General features: G+C 40.3%; 1 protein-coding gene across 1 annotated transcript in view; it reads left to right on the top strand.

Moving 5' to 3' along the window:
* Positions 1 to 18,759, top strand: part of VPS13B (vacuolar protein sorting 13 homolog B) — a 968,736-nt gene that overhangs the window by 73,745 nt on the left and 876,232 nt on the right. Inside the window, exons 4-6 of the mRNA XM_066578394.1 lie at positions 5,077 to 5,197; positions 15,907 to 16,074; positions 17,638 to 17,819. Coding sequence (XP_066434491.1) covers positions 5,077 to 5,197; positions 15,907 to 16,074; positions 17,638 to 17,819 — 471 coding nt within the window. The remainder of the gene's footprint in view (positions 1 to 5,076; positions 5,198 to 15,906; positions 16,075 to 17,637; positions 17,820 to 18,759) is intronic.

Genomic DNA, 18,759 nt, shown 5'->3' with positions numbered 1-18,759 from the left:
ACATGACCGGTTCCCTTTATAGACCACACCCAAAATTGAAAAATGTTTAGACAAGAAAGCATGTAATAAATGCTGAACACATACTCTGTACATACTCAAGCCATAACTAGTGTGACCAATACATGTCTGATGAAGGCAGTCCCTGCCCATTTGCCATGTTAGGGCAAATATAGGTTATAGAGCCTGGTCACTCTCTCCAGACCCCCTTCTGTTTGTTGCTACTGTCAAATTGCTGCTTTTGTAGATCCAGCCCATCTATATCTTACCTGGCCAACCATTCATTTGAGTCCTGATTGCTGGACCAACTCCAGCTTAAAACAGGTTACGATGATGAGACACAATGGATTCTGAATTTGCTGATGCACATCAAAGATTAGTTCTTTCAATCTTTTCATCTTTGATCTGAATTATGATAAATTTGACAAATCTCATTAGTACTGCTATGAAAATCCCCTGCTCATTTGCTCTTTCTCATGTACAATTTATAGGCACATTTAAACTTGCAAAATACCACCAGAAGCTTCTATAGTAGCTTGTGATATTCGTACACGGCCCCTAACTAATGGACATGGCTGCTGGGCCTATACAGTGGTGCTCTGTAATAAATTATACAGCATTGCACATTTCTGTGAATAGGTTAATGGTTTTATGGTTCTCACATCTTAAATAGCATTTTTTTTGTTCTGTAAAGAGCCTTAAATTCAGTTATTAGATCGAAACAAGTGAAAGGCATGGCATGTATAAACTTTTGTAAGACCACATTCTGAGGAGAGAATAGTGTACTAAGCTGGTTAAAAGTTTGACTTCAGCTTTTTGAACTGCGGATAAAGGTGTGTGAGTGATTAATACCATGTGAGAGAAAAATGGAGCCAAGAATCACATCCAGTGATATATGGAGAGACTAATATACACTGCTGATATATTATCAGCATGAGCCTTTGCTTTTACGTATGTGGCTATGTGTGTTTTTTCACAGATTTTGCACATGTTTTTACTAAGATTAGCCTTTACATGCCTTGCGGATAGGATTTAACCTAAATAATGTTTATTTTATGTCTGGTGTATTTGTCTTAATTGAGCCTAGATCCTCATCTATAGACTTGCGCTGTATGAGGTTCAGTAAGATCACAACTACTTTGATTATAGCAGATATGTTACCTTGCTTAAAGCCTGGGTTACCACAAAATTTCGATGTGCACCTGATGTAGAAATATTAGTGCATGTCCAGACTATAGATAAGTCTATGGAGCAGATTTACTAATACTATCTAATATTTGGACTTTAGTTTTAAAATTCACCAGATTTTTTAGAGTGGCTCTGCTAAGTGAGCAGTTTGTTGAATCTTTAGACTGTGTAGTTTTAACTTAATACAACCTATCTGTTGGCTTAGTGTAAGCCAAAAATTTATACACCCAAATTTGTGCAAAATATTGACCGTTTCGCATATTGGCTGACCCCCTTTTTTCATATAGGAGCGCTCCTTTGTGTGACGAGTGGTAAAAAGTGTCTAAATCACATAGTAGATTCAAATAGCAAAAAAGTACCCCCGCGCTCCGGAACCAATATACCGATATTCAGTTAATAATTTACTTTATTGCGACGCGTTTCGGCGGTGCATAGCCGCCTTTTTCAAGCAATACATCCATTTACAAACATACATCTTTATAAACACAATAAAATTATTGTTACTTACAAACACACGGTCTCGGAGGACGCCGTACCTCGGCGCCATCTTGGTATCACGAGGTAATCACATAGTAAGTATGGCACAGACCATGCTCTATAGCCTACTAGCGCAATTTGCATCTAAAAACTATAAAGTTATACCCCCTGAGAATATATGAAAATTCTTTTGAAATTAAAAACGCATTGCATGAAAATCGTAAGTTCGCGCTTTGGGGTGTGATAAAAAAGAGGCTCCATAGGGAAACATGGGAGATTAAAAATTGCACGTTGTAGAAAGATAGGATATGCCACAATTTTTTTTCTCTTGCAACATTGCATGAGTGAAAACCTCGCAAATGTGAAGGAAACCTTTGAAAGTTATTGGTTTCATAATTCTGCTTTTTACTCACACCCTTTTTTTCACGTGATTTTCTTGCCAGCGTGAAGGCGCCCTAAAGGTGGTCCACACTAGGTGAGTCCGTCCGACACTCCTGTTGTTTTTCTTCTATTCTTTGGAGCACTATGCATACTTGTATTTGTGCTAGCCGACTTGGGCTGTTTGGAATGTATAGTACTTGAATCCAGATTACAAGAGTTTGCTTACATGTAGAGAATGAGGTGCCGTTAAAGCCGCATCTGAAAAAAAAGCATGCATGTTTGCCATGGTTTTATGATATGGTAATTGGCTGCAGTTTAAAAAAAAATTTTAAACAATCTTCTTACAAATGAAGAAAAGTAAAATAATTGAAAAATACACACTTCCGTTGTAGATGAGGTTTTATCTGTACCTCAACCTCTATGTTTGACTATACCTTCATTGTACAGGGTCAAGTTGAAAAAAGACAACATCCCAATGAATGCCTAAAGTCTTCTAAAAACATTACAGCATTACTGTTAACTAGAGGAATGATGCTGTAAATGTAGCCAAGTGCATTTTCAGATAATTATCACTGTGGTTAGTTAAAAATCCTACAAGTTCTAATGTGAGACTTTATTATTTAGCTTGTTTAACTATAGATTTCTTCAAAACCACAGAAGCCAACAACTCTAATTAAATAAGGATTTAACAATATAACCTAACACTTCCACAATCCTAACCCTGGTTATTTGCCGCAAGCCTACTGGAAATTGGTTATAAACTGACTTTGGCTGCAGTCCTGTACGTACACCTATCCAATGTTGACATTATCAGACGTTTAGGCATAATTCTGGCTATGTGAAGGTTGGCGTTGATCACTGACCTTTCTGTCCTATTTACTATTTATCTTTTTGGAGCCTCAATTGGATTTTTTGCTCCGTATAACACCTTTAATTAGTATGTGAGGGCAGCACTAGAGTTTCTGGAAATCATTACAAGACAAATTGTGAGAGTCTCCTGATAAAACTGTATTAAGTTTCTTCCATTTATTTAGTTAGCTCTAAGATGTTCCCCCTTTTCACTGCTCCGTTTAACCTCCTGACCTTTAATTGAGGTTTTCTTCTCCGTTTTGGAACATTTGGTTTGCACTGTCAGTTTTATTGGGTTGTGTACTTGGGATGCTTGGGTAGTTCTGTGTGTAGAGCCTCATGGCAGTCTTAATAGGGTCATGACTTTTCAAAGTGTTTTAAATGGCTTCTGAATAGTGCCGACAATAAGCCAGCTATCTACTGTAGCCCCTCTATATGCTCAGCTTGTTCTTTAAAACCAAGTGGACGTAGAATTGGGAATTGTTTACGCAGTTACATGCTAGAAGTGTCTTCAGTGAACCAGAAAATATGTAGTTGTCAGATGATCATTTTGTTGACTTGTTCAACTTTTAAAAACTTGACTGCAATACCCTAGCTGCCAACACACCACCGTGCTCAGTGCCTTCAAATTATGTAATAACTTAGTTTGTACGGTGGTGAATGTGCACTCGTCCGTAGCTTGAAATGAGGCATTGTGGGAAATTATAGTTTTTGCAAATCTGAAGCTGGCGGTGGTGCAAGTCAACAATAAAAGATACTGCAGTTCAGTTTGAGAAATGTTTGGGATAATGGCAGTTAGTGGAAACGTTTGGGAAATTTTGCAGTCTGCAGAAAACCCCTTTTTAATTGTAATTTATTTTTATGAGGCAGGTGGAGACTTTGCTTCTGCAAACCCTTGATTTGCAATTACTTATTTGGTGAAGTAACGTGGTGGTCTTATATGTGGTTGTTTTGATTTTGTGGCTCATAACTGTGCGTCAAAAAACACAGAGCGTTACTTTGAATGCTGAAGTTTTGTAATGTGATTTTTGGGCGTGCAGCAAGTATAGGTGAAACATATTAACATGTCATTCACCTATACTTGCTGCATGGCTGGAAACGTAACCACATAACCGTGGCTTTATACACTGCCCAACTACACAATATTTTCATGGTAGGTCTGTGGGGTCCAGATAGTTTTTTTTTTTTGATGTTGGCTTGATAGACTGCCTGCCTGATAGCAGTATGATGTAATGCTATGGTGTTAAATCATACTGCAGGAGCGATCAAAGCATCGCTAGTTGTTGTCCCCTCTGGGGACAAAAAAATAAATAAGAACAATAAAGTTTTACAAATTTTTTTTCCCCTATTACTGTTTTTTTTTTTTTTTCAATAAAAAACCATTTTGCCATATTTACAATAAAATAATCTAAATCATTGAACAAAAATACGGGTTTGGTATCTCTGCGTCTGTAAAAGTCCGATCTATCAAAGTCATGCATTTATTACCCCGCACGATAAATGTCAGGAAAAAAAACCCACCAGAAATGTGCTTTTTGGTCACTCTGTCTCCAAAAAAAAAAATGCAGTAAAAAGTGATCAAAAATTTGTATGTATTCCAAAATGTTACCAACACAAACTACACGGCGTCCTGCAAAAATGATCCCTTGCACAACTTTGTCGCCGAAAAAAAAAGTTATTGCGCTCAGAAGATGGCAGCAAAAAAACAAAAACAAAGGGCAAAACTATATAAGTTTGGTATTGTAGTAATTGCACTGACCAATAGAATAAAGTTATGCCATTTTTGTTGCTGTCTGTGCGCTGTAGAAACCAAACACATCGGGAAATGGCAATGTTTTTTTTTTTTCTTTTCATTTTACTCCACTTGGAATTTTTTTTTAATTTTTTTTTTTTTTTTTTTTTTTTTTTGTGCATTACATGGTACATTAAATAGTACCATTGACAAATACAATTTGTCCTGCAAGAAACAAGCCCTCAGACAGCTACGTCAATAGATAAATAAAGGAGTTGTGATTTTTTAAAAAGGGGAGAGGAAAAGACTAAAATGGGAAAAAAAGGGCCTTGTCATTAAGGGGTTAACGATAGTATAGTTTGCTAAATTTAATTACATTTTGATAATTAAAAAAAAGAATAGAATCACATTTTCATAAATACTATATATTCTATATTTTGTTTATCTTCCAGGATGATCATGAGAGCTGTGGTTCAAGTTCTACCAGCCGAAGCAACACAGAGAGTGCTAAATCTCCCGTTAAACCAAGGAGGATCCAGCAGACTGCCCCCACCGATCCTGACTTACCACCAGGTGATTGTTTTATTAAAGGCATTCTGTATTTGTAACAAGTAGTGGTCAAGGATTCACTAAACCAAAATCTTGATAGAATCTCTATACGAACACCATACATTTGAAATTAACAGCTAGCCCACTTGATCTTTGTTATCTCTCAGGCCGAACATCTATAGAAAATGAGATGTACCATACAGAATGCTGTGTATACAGTTTTCTTAAGGCAGTTGAACAATATTTATGGCCACTAAATATATTGTGGTTTTCACTGCCTGTGACTGTGACTTTCCAGTTTTGGGACAAAATGTTATCCCAGGACGGGGTAAAATACTTACAGTAGTTCACAGTTTGTCTCTCTGATCCAGTAGTTTCAGGCCCCATTTTCAGCTGTCCAGGATGGCTGTAACAATTTTCAAACTACCTAATCCACACTGTGCAGTACTCTCTGATTGGCCAGTGCTGATCACTTAAACTGCTCAGGCCAATCAGAGAGCAGGTGTAATGCAGGTTAACACCACCTTTGCACTTTGGCGAATTAGGTAGTCTGAAGATTGTGTTAGTCATCATAGATAGCTGAAAACAAGACTCTTAAGACTTCGTTCACACGGGCGACAAAGCCGCGCTGCGGCAATGCGACAAATCGCATGTTCGTTCAGCCCATGCTTTCCAATGCGTCCAATTTCACACGTCTGATGTTTTGAAATGTGCTACATCCCGAGACAATGACTGTGGGTCCTGCGATATGCACGCGACTCATGAGCTTTTGTAGCCCATGTTTCCCTATGGAGTCTTCCTCTCTGTTGCATCGCATCGCATGAAAGCACGATTTTCGTGCAGTGCGATGCAATTTTGACCATAGGAAATCCTACTGTCAAGGCCATAACTTAAGCCCTAACTGCAGGGGGGAAAAAAAAGTATACATCACCTTAGAAGTGCTCTCAGACTCTGGACAGTCTTCTCCCTGGTCCCTGGCACTATACTTCTCCATCTCTTTGAAAAATCCCCGCCTCCTGGAAGCACAGCCTCTAATTGGCTGACGCTTAGCCAATCGCAGCCAGCGCTCGATTGAACCAATCACAGCCATTCATCGAGCGCTGGCTCTGATTGGGTAAGCATCAGCCACTCACAGCCAGCGCTTCCAGGAGGCGGGGATTTTTCAATCCCCGGCCAGAAGAGATGAAGACGACCAGTGCTGCGGACCAGTGCCGGAGCCCCAGACAGCGCTTCTAAGTGAAGTATACTTTTTTTTAAAATTTCTGCAGCTATGGCTAATTTTCGGGGTAGGGCTTATATTTCAAGCTTCACCCCCAAAAATCCTTGCATATAGTGCTACAAAGTCAAGCGACTTTGGAGCGATACAAAGTTGCAGTATCGCCGCGAGAAACCGCAGCGATATTGCACGGATCAGTGATGTGATATAGCTGCGATTTTCTTGCCGCGATACCATGTCCCTCGTGTAAACGAGGCCTAACTGACAGATTGAAGGGACCAGAGCTGGAGAGGGATATAAGTTTGTCCTGAAACAGGAGGGACGCTTAAATGGTGTATATATTCCAATACATGCATGCTGTTATTTTTTTTATTTTTTTTAGTCACAATTGTGGCAAAGTTTATATTTTGCATTTAGGGTGCGCACTGATGGATAGTTTAGTTTGTTTTTTCATTGTATGTGAACTCATCTTTTTGTACCCTCCTGTTGACTGTTGTGCAGTGCCCATTGCAATAAATTTATTCCAGTACAAAACACAATTCCCAATTTATCAAATGATCCCGTTTTATTGTAACAGTTACGCATACAGCGATTAAAAACAATTAGAAAGTGTTACTAATTCAAGGTTTGATACAAATACAACCCACTATGCATGGCTAGTTTTGTAAAATGATAAATCAGGAATAACTTGCTGATCGTGGGGGCCTCAGCACTGAGACCCCCTGATCTCAAGTATAGGGGTCCTGTGTCCCCGTCCTTCTCACGGTGGAGTTTATTCACCCCTCATAATGAGGAAGAGAGTGAACGAAGCTCTGGTTGCGCAAGCGCATCAGCGCTACATTCACTTTCATTGGGACTGACAAGATAGTCAAGGGGAATCCATTTGAATATTTTTGTCACTCCCATTGAAATGAATTGAGCAATGACTGCGTATGCTTGGCCAGCACTCCATTCAAAGTGTTTTCCTTTCCAATGTCGGGAGAGAGGGACACGGAGTCCATTTCTCCAGATCAGCAGGCATCTCGGTGCTGAGACCCCCAATAATCAACATGTTGTTCTCTAACTTGGGCACAGGGGATAGCTTGCTATTCTTGTACAACCACTCTAAGGTGTATTTTGTCAGTGAGAAAAACAAAGTGATTTTGTTAGACTGCCGTCTGCATACAGGAGAGATGGATTACGCACGTGGGAACCTGCATTGGAATCCGGCTGTGACCCCAGCTGGTGACTTTGCGTACCTGGAAACTCTGTATTGCGGTTGACTGTAGATGCTCGTCATCAGTGATGCACAGTACTTTTTTTTTTTTTTTCTCGCGCCGTCGCTAGGCGATGACTTTGGTACCTGCAGCCCATCCGCAATGTCAATTACGGATGGGCTGCGGGTCGGAGAGCTTCCATTGACTTTAATGGAGGCCGTCCACTCGGAGTCTGCAGAAAAATGGAGCAGGCTGCGATTTTTTTTCCTCTGCTGGTGGAATATGCAATTCGTTTCTGCGACTGTGAAGGAAAGAGTGATTTTGCATACCTTTCCATGCATGTGATTTGCTGCAAATCCTCCATTCGGACGCCAACCATGGATTCCACAATAGATATTCGGTTGTGTGAAGCCGCCCTAATGCCTATTAGATTTGCAAGCTTGTTGTAACATCATTTCTGTTTGTTAGTCAATAAAAGGTATCACATCTACAAAATCACTTTGTTTCTCTTCCTAATGCCGAATGCCCATGGACTGATAATTGCTGCGGAATTTGCGGTCAGACACCCGCCACGAATTCCACAGCAATGTCTATCCATAGACATGCGGTGTTAAAAAAAAAAATAATTCTCCCCTGTCCACGCGGAAATCAATTGCGTTTTTCCGCTCACGGAGGAGAATCGAAGCATGTCCTTTTTTGTGCGAATGCAGTCAATGGAAGCCGTCCGTCCCGCAATACTTACGCAGTGAGCCAAGCAAAAGTATCGCGGGCATCTGCGTCACAGCCCAGCGCAGGCACATCATGCCCTGCACTGTGTATGTGCGCAACCCAAGACGCTCGCGGCGGATCCGGACAGGTGAGTAGAGGTTCTGGGGTTGCTGGGTCTGATATTTCGCAGCCATAATCCGACCAGGCTGTGGGCATGAGGCCTAGGAAAAATCACATTTTTTTTCCTAAAGGCTAACAATGTAGCAAACTTTTTTTTATTTTTTCAAAAAGAACTTAGTCTTCATTTGGGGTTCATTTCTGAGGCGGCCTCTACCAGTAATCTTTCTAATTTGTTAACATTTCTTTAGTTTTCTGATTAAATTTTCGAAAATAGTAACTTTAGAGAAGTAAGAACTACTTTTTATTTTGCTCTTCTTCACCTTTTTGTATAACCCCTGTTAGTTAAAGCCAGGGCATAGGGGATCGTTTAGAGGTTAGGTTTAGTGGACTACAGAAAGTGGGCTGTCTGTTACTGACAGCTCTCATACCAGAGCATTGGGCATTTCATCATGCCTCCTGTCACACAGGAGAGGTTTCTCCAAGCCAGTAACCTCGGGGCTAATTCATACACACTTATTTTCGCTGTGTATTAGACATGCAAAATTTGCACATGCATTAAGCAGTGAATAGAACTCATTGATTTGATCGGGTTCGGTCACATGTGCGCTTTTTTTGCACGATTTAACATAAAGATGGAAAAGCCGAGTAACTGCCCCAAAAAGCTATAAATGCTGTTCATTATGATCAAATCTCCTCTACTATCAAATATGGATCAAATATGACATTCTAGAAGTTCCCATTTTTATATGTTCCACCTTCTTCACCGCTTATGTATACTTTTATTATCTGTTGGTATCCTAAGTATCAAAAGCGTCATGTGTTCCATAATGTTCCACATTGTAATGGCAAGTAGATATGTAAACAAAGTATACTCATCGTGTACCATGCAGTGTTTCAGATATCACAGTTAGCGGTAGATTAAACGTATCAGAAACGTACTGATTTCAAATATTCAGAAAGCATATGAAAAGGTCATCAAATAATCCTTCCAAAGATACAAAATTCAAAAGGTAGCTATTGGGACGGCATAGATCAATGTCCCAATACTGCATCGTACCATGAATGCCATGTGTTCCATATTGTAATGGCAAGCATAACCAGGATAAACCAATAGGGAAGGCAAAGCTGAACATTTACAACTTGAATGATTTTTATAGATGTAAAAAATTCACATATCCGGATGTATCAAGATGAAACAAAGACTCTTATTGATACAAATGTCCTGTCACAGCCCTCATATTGAAATCTACAAATTTTTAGAAAAATATCCCATAAACCCCATGTGTTCTATATTATAATGCTCAGCAGTGGACTGTAGAGTGGGACCAAACATGATAAAGATAAATTCTCCAATTAGCACAACTCACTCCTGTCCCTTTAGACATTACACTGGGTCTTGTCCTTGTGAATAACTGGATTCATTCTGGATTGCTAGTGGGTGTTAAGTATGAGCTACAGAAAGTGATCAAACAGCCCTCCGTAAATCTCCCGCTAAGGCTGTGTTATCATCATGTCCCCATACACGTCTTACATAACTCGTCAGATACAGCGCACAAGAGAAGAAAAATACCTTAAAGGGGTTCTGACATAAAAAAAAAAAAATTGTACTCACCTTGCCTGGCCTGGCCCGATCGCCAGGCATGTCCCCTCCAGCCGACATCTTCTTCTGTGCCTTTAAAGCAGAGCAGGAGCGGTCAAAAAGACCGCTTCCTGCTCTTGTCCGTCCGTCAGGCACTTCCGAGGTCAACGGACGGACCGCCACAGCAAGCACGTCACAAGCAGTGCTTGCTGTGGGCGGCCCGTCCGTCCGGCTGAACTCCGGAGTGCTGCGCATGCGCAGTGGAGACGCAGCCCGTCCTGACTCCTGTCAGAGGGCACCTCTCCACTGCGCATGCGCGCGATCCCGGAGCGGCGCGGCTTGTGCAGACAGAAGAGGAGGAGCAGCGCCTGCCGGGAGATGACCCCCCCGATGTCAACAACAACAGAAGAACAGGTAAGTATTATCTTTTTATGCTTTAGCAGCCATTAAACCATGGGTTCCCTGTGTCCATTAGGCAGACCAGGGAACAATGGCTGCTAAAGCATAAAAACATTATTCATGTCAGAACCCCTTTAAAGCGTACGTGAAGAGACGTGAACTTTCGTCCAAACAAAACGCACGCACAAAGTATCTTGTGGCTGGAAGCTGACCGCTCCTTCCGAGTTGCAGCATCCCAAGTTCATAATTGCAGGCACAGCTTTCACTGAATTCCTAATAATTGGTCGTCAGTAGTTAAGTCCCAGAAAACCTGTTTAGGTACCCCCAGGAGTGAAGATGAGGAATACTGGCCTACATCAGTGAATACATTTTAACAAACCTCTGCAAGCTTCTGAATGTGAACAACAGAAAAAGTTTCCATTCACTGACTGCTAGCATCAATAACATGTTGAGGGTTTTAAAACCTTTTTCATATGCAACTAATTTAAAAGCTTGTGACAATTGTAAACTTTTTTTTCCATTTTTGCTATTCAATGATTATACAGATGAACAGTCAGTGATCCGCAGGACAAGGATGCAGCTGTAGGGACCCCAGGATTGCTAATAAATGTTCATGCATTTTTCCCACCCTTAGCAATAGTCTTCCATTGGGGAAAGAGTGGAACAAACTTGGATAAGCATAGAAAAATAAAACATGCAGCACTTCTTAAATCACAGCTAATGCTTTGGACAGAAATTGTTATTCGTATACTTGAGTCATAGAGTTGTGTGCTTTGTGAGCGCCGATTCCCAAAGTGGGAAATATTTATGGCCATTCATTTGCCAGAAATGTTAAATGTCATAAAACAAAACGTTCATATACTATTTTTGCACGTTTTGTGACTCTGCAAAGTCAAACAGTGTTTGACAAGCTGAGTAGGATTGTGGACTTAACCCCTTGAGTGGCAGGTTTCTTACCACCCTGTCGTGCCCAAAAGGGCAGGTTTTTAAAAATGGTCTAATCATTGAATTTCAACTAGTTTTGCAGTTGCGTCTCAAGAGCCATAACTTTTTCATTTTTCCATTGACATGGCCATATGAGGGCTTGTTTTTTGCGGGACAAGTTGTGATTTTTTAAACAGGGGGAGGAAAAAAAGAAATGGGGAAAAAAGAAAAAAAGGGGCCATGTCATTAAGGGGTTAAATAATGTATTAACTTCCTTCTCTGGGTCATTACGACGCATGGATACCACATGTGTGATTGTATTTTTGATTTTTTACAAAGTAAAGGGAGACAAGTGTTTTTATAATTTTTTTAATAATTTTTTTTACTTTTTTTTTATTTAAATTTTTTTTAAATTTTTTTTTTTTGTCCCTTTAGGGGACTTCCACAGGGACCCATCAGGACCCCTGATCACATTCCGGGGGTCCGATGGTGACAGACCTTTACATGCTGCAGTGACAACCCTTTACATGCTGCAGTCACATAGACTGCAGCATGTAAAGGGTTAACACAGCAGAGATCGGAGGTTTTCTCTGATCTCTGCTGTAAGAGCTGGTACCTAGCTGTCCTCTGACAGACAAGCACCAAGCTCTCCCTGTCACAGAGACCATCGGCTTGCTTCTGACAAGCCGATGGTCTCTATGGCAACTTGTAAACAAAGCAGGACATTGCCGACATGTCGGCAATATCTTCTGCTGGTTTTTCAAAGCCCTTGCACTGCTCTCTGTGGGACTGTGCAGGCAGAGCACACTGTCACAGCTTGTGGCATTGTGCTCTGCAGCTCCCATAGCGATACATAGCCCGGAAATCTTCCGGGCTATGTCACTATGAGCAGTGGAGCTCGTCCCCGGAAAATTTCCGGGCGTGCCACTCAAGGGGTTAAAGGGCTTTACCATTTAATATGTAGGGAGGGGAAAAAAAGCTTCACCTCTGTGAAATGAAAGGTTTTGCAACTTCTTAATTTACATTGTGGTTCATTTGCTATCAACAATATCTCTGTTGGCAGTCAGTGAATGGAAATCTCGCCTACATCCAGAGGATTAAAAACGCCAACAGAAATCTAGAGTTTGGTAAATGTGTCTCCAGTCTAAGGAATCTCAGGGGGAATCTGTCTGCTCCATAGCTGACAGAGTAACTACACTTTTTAAAAACTTAGGACTTGTCAGAGTCAAAAGCTTTTATCATTGGAGGAGGAAAGGTGGGGTGTGGGGTGGGGTCTGGATGCTGAGACCCTTGTTGATTGCTATAATACGCCATGCACTGTGCACCTTTGCTGCCTGTTGGCTCCTCTTTGCAGCTGAAAACGGACACATAGATGCCTATAGACCTCTTTGCATGCATATTTAGCTACTGAGAGGGGCTAACAAGCAGAAAATATAGCCTAACAGCTGCAGTGCTCGGGTCAGCGTTGCAGCCCCTTCAACTTAGAGATCAGCGTGGTCCTCAGCACCTGAACCCCCACTGATCAAAACTTTTGAATGTCGCTTTGACATGTCAAGTTTTTAAAAGTACAGTTAGTCTTTAAGTGAGCTAATTACTATGGACTCCAGATTGTTACATTTTACTTAAACTAATCCATTATAGCAAATCCCTAGTATGTGAGAGAAATGTGCGCTGCTGATTTATATAGGCCGCCTGTCCATGGGCGAGTTGTCATTGCGAGTTTCACGGCGATAAATCACTTGCGGACCTTGCATGACACACTTTCCATAGACTGAACTATGGAAAGCGGAGCCCGACGTCTACGAGTGGAGAATCATAGCGATTCTTCGCTCACGGGATTCAAATCGCGGCATGCGCCGTTTCTCCGCAGTGAGCCTATCTATTAGATAGGCTCATCGCGGAGACCTGTTAGCAATATTCTGCCTCTGCCGTGGACAGGGGGCCTTAGTTTGGGTAAATATGAAACGTGTGGAAGCTGTAAGTGCTGTTAGTTTATCAGGTTTTCACATTGTTTTCTTTTTTGTTTGTTGTTGTTTAATAAGAAAAAGTCAATTTTATTGATTTTGTTCAGTTATATAGCACCTAGATGTTCAGCAGCGCAGTAGAGACTTTATTACTCACATTGGTTTCTCTCTCATTGGGGTTCATGATCTAAATTCAAGATTAACCAAGTCATGTTTTTAGACTGGGGGAGGAAACTGAGAGCCTGGAGGAAGCACTGAAACATGGGGAGAACATGCTAACTTTATGCAGTTATTGCTCTTGGTCAAACTCGATCCCAGGACCTCATTGCTGCAAGGTAGCAGTGCTTATTTCTGAGCCACTGTGCTGCCCACCAAGAGATGGAAGAATACAGTAGAGGATAAAATATGTATTACAATGAGTCTGTCAGCAGTTTTCACCTCTGATGATAGTTAAAGCATTATCAATGTACTGTACCTGGGGTGATTGCCATGTAGATTAATTGTATTGTGCATGACCACAACGGTTCACTTTTTTTTTGTTTTTTTGTGCCGCCATTTAGCGATGATGCGGGTACCCGCAGCCCATGAACAATGTTAATTATGTATTGGCTGCGGGTCAGATGGCCTCCATTGACATAATTTAAGGCTGTCCATGTGGATTCCGCTGCAGAATAAGCATGCTGTGATTTTTCTTCTGCTCACGAAATACGCAATTCATATCCATGTGTGTGAGTGAAAAAGCAAAAATGTGTTCCTTTTAATGCCGCCGTATAACTGCGGATTACCAGCGCAGACGGCGATTGCGGCATCAACAATACAAATCCACCTGTGTGAGCCCTGCCTAAGCCTGTTATATCAATCAAAATTCGGGGTCCACCTCAAAATAGAAAATGCTGCAACTTTTTTTTTTTTTTTTTATCCCGCTGCGAGCGGAAAATCGCAATTGATTTCTGCTCGTGGACAGGAAAAAACGGTTTTGCATTGCATGCTATAGCTGGTATTTGCTGCAGGATCTGGAGGCGGACGCCTCCTCCGGATTCCGCAATGCCAATCCGGACGTGTGCGGGCGGCCTTCCTAAGTGAAGGTAGAAGGTTAGCAGGTGGTAAGCACCACATTGTGCTTGTAAGTGCCTGTAGCCTTATAATACACTGTGTGATTAGGTACAGTTCTGACTCATATTTTCCTATTTTAGAAACAAAGCCGTTGGCTTTTATTAGGTCAGCAGTAAAAGTTGTGTTTGTTAGACTTTAAATTCTATTTTGCATTTTTATTCACTTGATATTTGCCTGTAAATCTTTTAAATGGCCTTATAGAGTAAACTGTTGTTTAATGTGAAGCTGTGAAGTAAGTGCCGATTGTAGTAACACATACCACCTTAATCTGATGCTAGTTTTAGAACATGACTTCATAATGCTGGAAACCTTAAGTGACTTCTAACCAAAACAAGAATCCCTTCGCAGCATGATGTGTAAACTGTTTGAACGGATTGTGTATTTTTTGTGGTAACAACAATGCAATTAAGTGCTTTTGTTTTTTTTATGCAGTTTGATATTTTGGGAATTAAAAAAAAATGCTGTCCCATTCAATCGCTGTGTCCAATGAGCTGAAATATTCATTTCTTACAGGGTTTTTCCGAGACTTTAAAAAAAAGGTTAAAGGGCTTAAAATGAACCAAAATTGAATACTCCCCTTTCCCAGCGGGTCGACGTCCAGCGCTGCTTTATATTTCGTTTAATACCATGTTCCCTAAGCCATAAAATAACAAATCGTCATATACTCTCCTTTCCTGGATCTCCGCCTTGTCTCACATTGCTGCCCTGGGTTTTCCCTGTGACATAATGTTTACAAGCTGCAACAAGCTTGTTTATGGGATGTCACAGGCTTAATGCAGTCCGTAAATGAACACAGTATGGAGGACCAAGCAGCGGCGCATGTGATGCCGGAGTCCGGAGAAGTGAGTATGACATTTTATTTTGCGGTATAAAAAAAAAGAAATCTAGGTCAACCCGTTAGGCAATTCTCAATACGCAAAGAGCAAATGAAGTAAAAAGGCATTACTACAAGTTCAACTAAGGCTCTGTTCACATTCGTGATCTTGTACTTTAATTAAGGCTTCCAATACTTATGATTTGTTGCAGATAGTGCTGTTTTTACACTTTTTTTTGCCACCAAAAAACCAAAACCTTCAACAGAAACCTGACCGACTTCATTATACTCTAGACAGTTTAAACAGATTTAATTGTCCAAGCTTTGTTGTAACATAAACTAATTTGAACTAAACTAAATAGAATGAAGCTAAATTAAGATACTAAAATTAAACTAATTTGATCAAACCCTTTAAATGTATCCTTCATATACAGTATGGTTGAATGTTAGCATAACCGCCTGGTTTAGATATTGGGAAGAACAATTACATCTAAATACATGGTGAAAACCATATTCTTCTATATTTATTCTTGCATCAACAGGCAACTATTGATTTGTACAATTTGTTCAACTTCCTTTTGCAGAACAGATAAAAGATTCTTAAAGGATCTTCGGGAGACTTTTGCTGTTTTTCTGTGTGGGTGTAAGCCCACCATGTAGCTATGTAAGAGTTTGTCCCAGAATCTACTTTCTCTTGCAGGTTATGTTCAGAGTTTAATCCGTCGTGTTGTGAACAATGTGAATATTGTGGTGAATAACCTAATCTTGAAGTACGTTGAGGATGATATCGTCCTGTCGGTCAACATCACTTGTGCAGAGTGTTACACAGTGGATGAGTTCTGGGACCGAGCTTTTATGGACATCTCTGGTAAGCTGAAACTCTTAATGTTTGTGTCTTGACTTATTAGAGTTAACTTTTTGTATTTCTTCCATCCGCTGAAAGAAAATGTTTATTCATTTTCTAAGTTTCTAAAAAGCACCTCTCATTCTGTGAATGACAGTTTTTGTAAATGTTCGTCTTTTCGACTTCTAGTGTAATTACACGTGCGGGTTGTGTTTTTTTTCTTTCTTGCTGTGATTTTTTTTTGTTTTTGTAAAATCGCAGCAAAACTGCGTCATTTTTGTTGTAGCTTTACTAAATTTACTAAAAGATCAGCCATGCTGCCACACCTGTATAGTACAAATGCACTCTGTCTTTCAAATAGTGTATAACACCTATCTTGCATACAGTTACTTCTGAGAGTCACTGTATATAGTTTATAATCCACACTGAGCAAAGTTTTTCTTCTCATTCAAAATTTCGCCGCTGATTATAATGCATTGGACGAACAGAACTAGCCAGGTTTTAAGTTTTTCCTTGTTTTTTTTTATTTATTTTTTATTCTATACACTAGACAGTATGCAAATTGGGGACTCTAGGAAATTGCAGGAATATTTCGTTTAACCCTAATTTTCTTTTTGTTAGTACTTTTGACAAAAAAAAAATGTAATGGAGCAGAGGGCTATTTCTATTTCAAAGTTTATTTTAATAAAGTAACAAATATAAAATTACAAATAATTGTGTTAACAAAAGTTGATCTGAACAGTCAGGTAGATTAACATATCGAGCCCGAAGACCGGAATCCCATAATAGCGAGGGAATCACTCCAGTGGGATGATGAACGTCACTCAGGATCCAGGAACAGGCGCATGTGCAGTTTGTTTGAGGGGCTGGGTTGACAGTTGATAGAGCCGGTAATCATCAACTGGAGACCATGTCAAAAACACCAATATAACAAAGAAAATATAAACAAAGCATAATCGAAAGAGGTGAAGTAGAAAATTAGAGAGAGGTAAGGGAGTTGAGGAAAGAAAATTAAAAACAAGAAAGGGGGGAAGAAAATGGGTTGGCAGGACTGGGAGACTTAAACGAGGCTGCCGCATGCACTGTATGAGGACTAAGAAGAAAAAAATCATCACGCCAGGGCTGCCATATTTTAAAAGGGTTTTCACTTTACTTAAAATTGCTCCAAAGCCACATTGTTAAAGGATTTTTCCACTACATCAAATTGATTCACAAGCACTTTGTTCTTCCTGGTTGCTGATGACCAGGACCTGTGACTGCTGCAGCCAATCACTGGCCATAGCAGTGACCACCTATAGGCAGCGATTGGCTGCAGGAGTCACATGTTTTGCTAAGCAGAGACCAGGAAGTACAGAGTGGCTGTGGAGCAATTGTAAGCAGTGGGAAAACCCCTTTAAGGAACTGATCATGTTTACTTTGACGAATACTGGATAATTTCTTGCTTATGAAGAACTCCTCCATCCTGGCCTTAACCTCCTTTAGGGAAATAGAAAAATAAATCTAAGAGTGGGCTACAGTTTGCTTAGCTGCCAGAAGGAGGAAAGAGCAGAGGTCTGTTTCTTACTGTTCTTTTTCTTCCATTTGCAGCCACTGAACTTGTCCTTAGGAAAGTTATAAATTTTTCAGACTGCACTGTTTGTCTTGACAAGAGGAATGCCAGCGGGAAAATAGAATTTTATCAGGATCCACTTCTGTACAAGTGTTCATTTCGGACCCGCCTACACTTTACATATGACAGCCTTAACTCCAAAATGCCTTCAGTTATTAAGGTAAGTGCTACTCAATATGTTACATATGTACCTACAAATAAAGATACTCAAACACATGTACAAGAACTCATAAAATACATAAAAGCCTCATGTGTAGCCACATCACAGCTATAATTAATCATAAGACATAATCAAAAGGGTGATATATCAGTAAATGAATAGTAAAGTGCAAATGCACTAAAGTTCCAACAATCAGTGTGAAACGTACGTTGGGGCCCAGCTGTCATCCGGGTCTATATTCTTTGCTATTACATGCTATTAATGAGTAAGTTTTCCTATGTCAGGTTGCTGGTTTCACTTTCACTTTGCTATGCAGTTAGTGAAATAAGTACCATTTTGATTATGTTTTGTGATTATTTTTCTTAGGCCGGTTTTACATGACCGGATTTGAATTGCAGATTCTGCGATCGGCATATCGGTAAAACGCGGGCATTAAAAGGCAACATTTTCCAACTTTCCTTCACACTAGCGGATACAAATTGCAGATTCCGCGAGCAGACGGCCTCCATTGATGTTAGTGGAGGTGTGCGACCCGCATCATCGCTAAGCCCGGTGCTGGAAATACAAACACTCAAATAAAAAAAACTGTACTGTTAGCCTTTGGAGTCATGCGCAATAGAATAAAATGCTGTATGCAGGGTCACTGGCTGGGCTGCGGACCTCCTCCATGTGGAATCCAACCCGCTTTTATGAGCTCGGCCCTATGTGACTTCATGTGAATTTCTGTGTCCTCTTTATATGTATTTTGATACTTTTCATAGTAAAGTATGTACATTGTCATTCCTGTATTGTTGATATATTTGTGTGTACTATAGTATATTTATAGGTTGCATATTCTTTATACATGTAAATGCAATCCTTAGAATGATATCCTAATGTTATGTTCTGGTTTGCAAGGTCTGTAATTTATGCATTTCCAAATATTCGGTCGCTTACTTAG

This window comes from Eleutherodactylus coqui, chromosome 9 (assembly GCF_035609145.1).
Source record: "Eleutherodactylus coqui strain aEleCoq1 chromosome 9, aEleCoq1.hap1, whole genome shotgun sequence".
Lineage (NCBI taxonomy): Eukaryota > Metazoa > Chordata > Amphibia > Anura > Eleutherodactylidae > Eleutherodactylus > Eleutherodactylus coqui.
Note: the sequence above shows the minus strand (reverse complement) of the source record. Positions and strands in the feature narration are given on the sequence as shown.